Here is an 8,421-nt window from a genome sequence, read left to right on the forward strand (position 1 = left end):
GGTAATTATTAATTTTTCCATTTTGTCAACAATATTGCACTTTTAATTTCGTGCGGATTTGAGTTTATGATTTATACATCTGAAGGGGTTAAATAAGACAGGAAGAGAAAAGATTCTTTTGTTTTGCTGCCAAGCGCTTTCGCTTTTTGAGAAAATAATAAAATTGAAAATACTCCAGCCGCCATACCCATTCAACCTGTAGCAGTCCATAATTACTAATATACTTTGATTTTTCACTGTATTTTATGATGAACTGATGCTGCCTGCCTATTTCTGCAACTACTTCTCCAGTCACTGCCTTCTACCAATATGTGAACATGGAACAAATACTTTAAGGTTTCATGGATTAAATCATTTTATAAATTAAATTCATATTTTATTTATTTACACTTTGTAATCATACGTATCACAATAAATTTCAAACGACTCTACCATTTTAAAAACTTGAAATTTTTTGTAATTAGTATAATTTACTATGTAAATAAATAGGAGAATGAGTTTGAATTTCTTTTTTATATTTGAAAATAAAGATTTCAAATTTGTTCATCCAAACATAACCTATGAATTCCACGTTGCTTAAAGTTCATTACTTGCTATTTTAGGTAGATGTAATGATGATTTTGATGTCTATAAGTATGTTACATATGTCTCTAATTAATTGATTATTAATCATAGTGCCGCATCATCTAAAGATTCATTAATGATTATTAAGGCCAATCATTCTTGGGCCTTCCAAAGATTAGAGACCATTATTAATATGAAACATTGGGTTTTTCTTCTTAGTTATAATTATTAAGCTCCATCATTCTTGGGTATAATAGGTTCCATTATATATGTACATATATGGATTCATCACCTAATTTGATGGCAAAAACTTGTGTGAGAAGATCTCACGAACTGTATTTTATGAGACAGATCTCTTATATGGGTCATCCATGAAAAAAGTATTAATTTTTATGCTATGAGTATTACTTTTTATTGTGAATATCGGTAGAGTTGACATGTCTCACAAATAAAGATTCGTGAGACTATCTCACAAGAGATCTATTCTAATTTAATTTATCATAATACGGGAAAAAAAATATTCTAATATTTCTTGCGATATTACTTCTCGAATAGACAATCAAAAGATAGAATTTTTCTTAGGGGAAAAAAATAAGACGAACCAATTGTTACATGTGATTATCTTGGGATACAAATACAATTATTTCAGGTGATAATACATTCTTGAAAATTATACATAAAACTTAAATTTGTATCTTCTTGCAAGACTAAAGGGAAGGGAGTGTAAAGTAGAATTAAGATAGCTTTATACATAGGAAAAGAAGATATACCAAAACCTTCCCCCACCCATTGCACCCTCGAGTACACCTTGCTTTTCTTTCCCAATAATTCCCACATAAAATAAACCGAAATCCAAACTTTCCCCGTCCTAATGTCCTCTCTCACCACACCAATGTTTAAATCGGGCCATTTCCACCGAACCACCCCACACCACACCAACCTCTTAATCTGGTGCGTTGCCATAATCTGCGCCATACTCGCGGTCGCCGTGATCATCGCCGGAGTAACTCTATTCATCGGCTACCTTGTCATCAAACCAAAGGTTCCACAAATAAGCGTCACCAGCGCACAGCTTGACGCCATATACTTCGACCAAGCCAGCTTGCTGACAGTACAGGTAACCATAGTGATCGAATCCGAAAACCGTAACGCGAAAGCCAGTGTTAGTTTTTACGAGACGAGATACGGGTTGAGTTTCCGGGGCCGGAATATAGCGTTTCTGGAGGCGAATACGTATGGTTTGGGCCCGAATAAGACGACGGTGTTCAACTATGTTTCACAGTCCACTCCGATTCCGTTGAATCCAGATGAAGCGGAGTCTGTAAACTGGTCGTTGAGTCGAAATATTATTAATTTTGAGCTGAAAGGGAACACCAAAACGAGATGGAGAGTTGGGTTAATTGGTTCGGTGAAATTCTGGTTGCATTTGGATTGCATGCTGCAGTTGCCTGTGAATGGGACTCCCATATTCCCTCGTTGTAGCTCTAGGTCTCAATGAATGTTCTGTCCTCGAGTTATTTAGTTTTTGGCCTCACTTCAGGGGTCAACGGTTTTTGATCATTTGGAATTTTTCCAACTCTCCAATATCTCCTGATTTATAATTTCATTCATAGTAATCGGCTAGTCGATCGGAACATGCAGGAATCAAAATACTGATGATCAAGTTGGTCTCTAACACGTAAATTTTGTTATTTCTGTACTAAATATCACATTTTATTTTTCTGTCCGTCCCAAATATATGATTGAATATCTATATTTGATATTATTTTCTCTATTCATAATCTTCTTAGACTGACCGATACTTGGACCTGGACGGTCTAAAGTAACCCCAAAACCCATGTCCAACCAAGGTGGATTCTCTTCCCATTGGGCTAAAATAAGGTTCAGAATCGGAAATGAAACCCATCATCAAATATCAAATTTTAACAGCATATTTTACGAATTTATCATTTTCTTTTACACTTTTTGATTGAATTATTTATATAAAAAACATATATATGTAATCAAAACTGAATCAACCATCCAGTTTTCCTTGTAATACAAATCAAAATATATTAAATCAAATTGTCGAGAATAAAATTTCCAAGTAGTGCAATTATCTCGCCGAATTGATCAGATTTAAAATACTGAATATTGATTTCGATATACACTTATATTGTTTAATGAAATTTGAAAACATTTCCGAGCAGTCTCGAAATTTCATAAAATTTTCATTTTCTGTGAGAGACGCGGAGAGGCCTAAAAAACAATGGTTGTTTCCAGTGTATGCCTCTCCACAAATTTGACCATCACTTCACCTCCTAAACTTCATTTCCAAAATCAACCACGAAATTCTACTCTCAAGTATCTCTCCAAATCTGGTAAACTCGATGAAGCGCTTCACCTATTACTGGAATCCCAGCAGCTAACAGTCGAGTCCTACACTTGTCTCTTACACGCCTGCATTTCCAGAAAAGCTTTGCTCCATGGACAGAGACTCTACCTTCATCTTCTGGAATCCAAACATCACAAGGATCTTCTCAAGAATCCCACCTTAAATTCTAAGTTCATCACTCTTTTCTCAGCTTGCGGCCGGTTGGATGACGCGTTTCGGGCGTTTAGACGGGGAATTGAGGAGATGGGTTGTGTTGGGGAGTCGGTTTACGTGGCTATGGCTATTGGGTTTTCGAAAAATGGGAATTTTAATGAGGCTTTACTCGTTTATTGTGAAATGTTGTCGAAGGGAATCGAGCCGAGGAACTTTGCATTTTCGGTTGCGTTGAAGGCTTGTTCGGGTTTGTTAGATTCAGGTTTTGGTAAATCGGTGCATGCTCAGGTTCTGAAGGCTGTTGGAGAGCCTGATCAGGTGGTCAACAATGCACTTTTGAAGTTTTATTCAGAATGCGGGACTTTTGAGGAGGTTTCACGGTTGTTTGACGATATGCCTGACCGAAATGTTGCTACTTGGAATGCGTTGATTGTTGGGTTCGTTAGGAAACATCAGGTGTCTGAAGGTTTTGAAACTTTTCGACGAATGCAGAAGGAAGGCGTTGGATTTAGTTGGGTTAGTTTGACGACGATTCTAGCGGCTTGTACTCGGCTGACCTCACTTTATATTGGTAAAGAAGTTCATGCGCAAATTTTAAAATCAGAGAAATGCCCGGACGTTCTTGTGATGAATGCGCTTTTGGATTTGTACGCTAAATGTGGAGCCATGGAGAATTGTAGGAAAGTTTTTGATAGAATGACATCCAAAGACTTGACATCCTGGAATACTTTGATCAACGGTTATGCAGTCAGTGGTTGGATTCAAGAAGCCATTTCAGCTTTTGAAGAAATGACGGAAGCTAGATATGTTGCGGATGAGGTGACATTCATCTCATTGTTATCAGGTTGCAGTTATTCCGGGATGGTAGAAGAGGGTCGAGTCCTCTTTGATAGAATGAGTTCCGAGTTCAGAATAGATCCTAATTTGGAGCATTACGCCTGTTTGGTGGATACGTTAGGCAGAGCCGGGAAAATAGAAGAGGCATTAGATGTGGTTAAGAAAATGCCCATTAAGCCGAGCGGCAGCATCTGGGGATCGTTGCTCAATTCTTGTAGGTTGCACGGTTATGTTTCACTGGCAGAAGTCATAGCAAAAGTTCTATTTAAGGTTGAACCGTACAATGCTGGAAATTATGTTATGTTATCAAACATATATGCGAATGCTGGGATGTGGGACAAAGTTGGAATGGTGAGAGAACTGATGGAGAAGAGTGAAATCAAGAAAGAAGCTGGCTGCAGTTGGGTACATATTCGAGACAAAGTACACAGTTTTGTGGCTGGTGGAGGTTTTGAGTTTCGAAAAACAGATGAGTATAGAATTGTATTTCATGAATTGTCAAAAGAAATGGAGAAAAGAGGGTATGTACCTGATACAGGAGTCGTGCTTCATGACATAAACAAGGAAATGAAGGTAGAGTGGGTGTGTGGTCACAGTGAAAGGCTTGCCACAATATATGCATTAATTCATGGTGGCTCAGGATTACCTGTCAGGATCACCAAAAATCTTCGTGTTTGTGCAGATTGTCATACTTGGATGAAGTATGCATCTGAAGTAAGTCGGAGGAGAATTATATTAAGAGACACAAATCGGTTCCATCATTTTAATGAAGGAAAATGCTCTTGCAATGACTATTGGTGACAAAGTCTGAATTCTCAAAATTCATTGTGTAATATGTAAAATTCTGTTGAAATATCCTATAAATACAGCGTGCTGTATTATAAATTAACATTCAAGAGTTACTTGTGCACAACCTTGTAGGAATCTATCAAAATTTCACAAAAAATACAGTCAAATCTACCTCTTCAACAGTATCTAGCTTTCAAGGTTTCAAATCTTAATGACGCTGCCTGAGGTTATATCGCCTTGTACTTGAACTAGTCAAAGAAGAACTATCCCCAATCTCCTCGGGGTATACATAATCAGGGTCCTCTAACATATCTACATCTTCAGGTAAATCTGTATCGACCCATGATGACCAATTTACCTCACTGTCAATATCCATTTCAAATGATAGCATCTCTTTATTCCCTTGCATAGTGTTTACCTTCTCCATTAGCATCAACAGCATTTTATGGTTCAGCAGTTCATAATCTCTGCATGCGTGCATAAATTCTGTAAATTTCTGTGTAACTCTATAAAATTTTCCATGCTTCAGAAGAGTAGAGCTTTTTTACCTGTATGTTAAAATGGCGTACAGATACTGCACTGATGCAAGAATAACAGAAAGTGATCTAACTGTATATATCATCTTTCCTTGATGTTCGATGTTGGCTGTCATGTACCAAAGTATACTTACTTCTACCGAGAACGTCAAACACAGCCCTGAAAATAAAGTTTGGCACTAAGATTTAGTAACAAGAATTTCGAAATCATTAAAACTTTCATGTCTTTATTTACCTAAGTACAGCCTGTGTCTGACACTGTAAGCTTGTTTGACACTAGTTAACATGTAGATGATGAAGATTGCAACTGAGTAAACCAGAAAGGCTATGATCACTCGAGATTCGAACAACATTGCGCTGTGCAAGGCAAACAGCTTGTCTATGGCAACAAACATGCTTGCCTGTTTGGACTCGAAAGCTTTCTACAATAAGGTGACAATCATAGTCATTTTTTTTAAGTCAGATTCAAAGGTTAGCTTTGTTGAGAATTGAAGAAAGAATAGCTAACCTGAGCTGCTAATATAAGTTTTGAATTCTCAACTAGATGGTCATGAGATTCGTAAAGTTCTTTTTGCTTTACCAGTAGTTCCTCTTGCTGTTTATGCCCAAATTCTGCCAACTTTTCAAGAGTCACCCTGTAAATTACACAAATTTAATCTAAAATATATCATAAACATATGTGGTCATGAGGCTAAGTGACACAATGATGAAACATGGCAATTGTATAGTTATATGGTAGAGAATTTGACTTGTCCTGTTCAGCTATAGAATTTTGTCTGGAGATATCTTAAGAATTTGTGTTGGAAAGGGCGGTTTAAAATATAGTGTCCACCTGCTTTCTTCAAGGGCCTGCGACTGAAACCTTGTTAGAAAATGGAGACCTTCAAGAGCCACAGACTGGCCGTCAAGAAGTTGTTTCTGTTTATCCAAAGACGTCCCTGCCATATTCCCGATATCATCAGCCTTACTCTGCAAAGTTATCATCTTTGAAAACATTGCATCCCCAACTCTTCCAATCTCCTTCTCGATTTCAACAGCTTCGTTTTTCAAATTTGTGATTTCTAGACCCAAATTATTATAAGAATTTTGAATTACCAGCATTCCTTCTTCCAAACTGTCCTTCATTTTGTCTTGACTTTTACTTAACTCTGCTTGAGAAGCTGCTACTATCGTAGATTGGTTATAAACTACTTCAGAATACTTCAAAACCGAGTTAACACGATCCTCAACATTCCTCGACGTTTCTGCAACTTGCTGAGTTCGCTGATCGATCAAACCCAATGAGTCATGCACATGTCTCGAATTCTGCAGTAATTCCACCCCATGTCGCTCTATCTCGTCCAACTTCAGTTCTGCATATTCCGCAGAACTCTTCAGCTCATTTACCAATCGTTCCGTTTGATACTTAAACGTGTCAGCCCTACAAAATTTCGAGGCAAATTAAGAACATCCCATCACATAAACACAACAAAATTCAAGAAAACATACTACTCAACTGTAACTGATGGCAGATTGAGTTGGTTTCAAGAAAGTATTCAAGAAAAATCTTGTGAGAATCCACATCAAGATTTTTCAGACATTTCTTCATTACCGAATTTTCGTCACAATGAGGAAGAGGGGGACGACCCGTGAGGCGTTGAAAGCAATCACTCAAATGCCAAGCTAATCTAGTCCTCGATTCTTCATCAGCAAGAGTCTTTGAACACCCTTCAAACACCTTCTGATAAGCAGCTTGCCAGCAAGAATTTGGGGCGAGCATTTTGTTCCTAGCATTCTCGACCAATGCCAAGCCATTCGGGTCGTTGAATGATTCTATGGAAAATTCAGAATTGCCATTTCTATCCATCACCTTGTTCCCAGAAAATTTATTGCTATTATCGATCTTTTCCCTAGACGAAAAGAACCAACTCCATGACAAGAATGTTTGTGAAAGCAACACTAAGGTGAAGATGAAATACGAGTAAGGTTTCCGAGTTCGAGGATCCATAACTTATATCGAACCTGCAAACATTGAAATAATTTTTTTCTTATTAACGTAAACAATTCACATTAAGCGTCCGAAACTTTAACACAAATTACACCTAACATTCATGAGATGACTTCCCGATGAGAGGTTGATACAAAATTCTTCATGTCTGATATATCGACAAACGGGAAAATTGTATTAAAAAAATAAAAATTATATATGCAAGCGTAGCAAATTTCCCAGTGATTTTATTTTTACTCAAAATTAAAAAACAAAATCTCAGAAGAAGACCACCCACGATTAGACACAGTAGATACTAATATGATCTTGACAAGCAACCAAAAAGTTTTATTTTTAAATTAAAGCCGAATCTCTTAGAAAAACATGAAATACCTGATTAAAATCACAAACTGAGATCATATTTCCAAAAGCAACTATAAGTGCGCATAAACTTTCCTTTCGAATTGCAACTCTTAAATTGTCTGTGATACTATTCCTCTTTTTCCGTTTTATTTCCTATTCTGTTAACTTCCTAATAGAATAAAAGATACTTCAAAAGGCAAGAAAATCAGAAGAATCTAAAATATGCTGTCATTACTTGGGAAAATAATAGTACCATGCTTGAAGTGAATCTTTTACCTCGCAAATTCCGAAAACTTAAACTTCAAACAGAAAAGACCAAATAAACGTAAACTCCAATAATTCGAGGGTAGACGATTAATCTGAACAAAGGGCTTTATTAAAGGTAAAACATCCAAAGTCTTTAAGGATCAACCTAAATTTCATCAACGATTTGTCTGTGTTTGTGCAATAAATAAACATCCGATGATAGATTTGGAGGCGTCTCTTGGAAGACAGACGGGAGAAAGTTTTTTTTTTTTTTATCAACTTGACTGGCAGTTACGTTTCATGCACTACACGTAAAATTTAGCCCAGTTTTTGGCCTTTTTTTAACAAACCAAGCCCAGATTTGCTGACAGCAGCCCAATAAATATATTTGCATGGAAATTTATTGGATGGGCTTCAGGCTCAATAATTGCTCCGAGGGGACAACTTCTGGACTTTCACGCACGTTGCCATCGCAGTAAAAACAGGGACAATAATTTGAGAAAGTTGTGATCGGAAGAAATCAATATAGGACCCTGTATTTGTGAAGAGCCATGCCATGTGCTGTTGTTTAACACTCACGAGGCCCACTGGAC

General features: G+C 37.1%; 3 protein-coding genes across 4 annotated transcripts; 2 read left to right on the forward strand and 1 right to left on the reverse strand.

The window, feature by feature from the left end:
- The first annotated feature begins 1,351 nt into the window (after positions 1 to 1,351).
- LOC142544533 (NDR1/HIN1-like protein 12) lies at positions 1,352 to 2,286 on the forward strand. The gene has a single exon (XM_075651573.1). The coding sequence runs from the start codon at positions 1,436 to 1,438 to the stop codon at positions 2,060 to 2,062; it is 627 nt and encodes a 208-aa protein (XP_075507688.1). The 5' UTR covers positions 1,352 to 1,435; the 3' UTR covers positions 2,063 to 2,286.
- A 469-nt stretch (positions 2,287 to 2,755) lies between these two features.
- On the forward strand, positions 2,756 to 4,983 carry LOC142545274 (pentatricopeptide repeat-containing protein At3g14330). Its single transcript, XM_075652352.1, has 2 exons — positions 2,756 to 4,764; positions 4,850 to 4,983. Exon 1 carries the CDS (start codon positions 2,813 to 2,815, stop codon positions 4,727 to 4,729), a length of 1,917 nt encoding a protein of 638 aa, XP_075508467.1. The 5' UTR covers positions 2,756 to 2,812; the 3' UTR covers positions 4,730 to 4,764; positions 4,850 to 4,983.
- Positions 4,926 to 8,123, reverse strand: LOC142545275 (protein GAMETE EXPRESSED 1). 2 transcript variants are annotated; one of them, XM_075652353.1, is made up of 7 exons: positions 7,995 to 8,123; positions 6,750 to 7,254; positions 6,086 to 6,673; positions 5,762 to 5,888; positions 5,489 to 5,675; positions 5,266 to 5,413; positions 4,926 to 5,184 (listed from the first exon to the last, which is right to left on the reverse strand). In XM_075652353.1, exons 2-7 carry the CDS (start codon positions 7,238 to 7,240, stop codon positions 4,926 to 4,928), a joined length of 1,800 nt encoding a protein of 599 aa, XP_075508468.1. In that variant the 5' UTR covers positions 7,241 to 7,254; positions 7,995 to 8,123. The 2 variants fall into 2 exon arrangements, with proteins under 2 accessions (XP_075508468.1, XP_075508469.1); XM_075652354.1 differs by having other exon boundaries at positions 7,859 to 7,995.
- Between the last annotated feature and the right edge of the window lie 298 nt (positions 8,124 to 8,421).

This window comes from Primulina tabacum, chromosome 5 (assembly GCF_025594145.1).
Source record: "Primulina tabacum isolate GXHZ01 chromosome 5, ASM2559414v2, whole genome shotgun sequence".
NCBI lineage: Eukaryota > Viridiplantae > Streptophyta > Magnoliopsida > Lamiales > Gesneriaceae > Primulina > Primulina tabacum.

Coding starts and splice junctions, on each gene's coding strand:
- LOC142544533 (XM_075651573.1), top strand. CDS start 1,436: ATGTCCTCTCTCACCACACCAATGTTTAAATCGGGCCATTTCCACCGA.
- LOC142545274 (XM_075652352.1), top strand. CDS start 2,813: ATGGTTGTTTCCAGTGTATGCCTCTCCACAAATTTGACCATCACTTCA.
- LOC142545275 (XM_075652353.1), bottom strand. CDS start 7,240: ATGGATCCTCGAACTCGGAAACCTTACTCGTATTTCATCTTCACCTTA. Junction 5,889..6,085: donor CAGGCCCTTGAAGAAAGCAG/GTGGACACTATA, acceptor TGTAATTTACAG/GGTGACTCTTGAAAAGTTGG. Junction 5,414..5,488: donor CAGACACAGGCTGTACTTAG/GTAAATAAAGAC, acceptor CTTTATTTTCAG/GGCTGTGTTTGACGTTCTCG.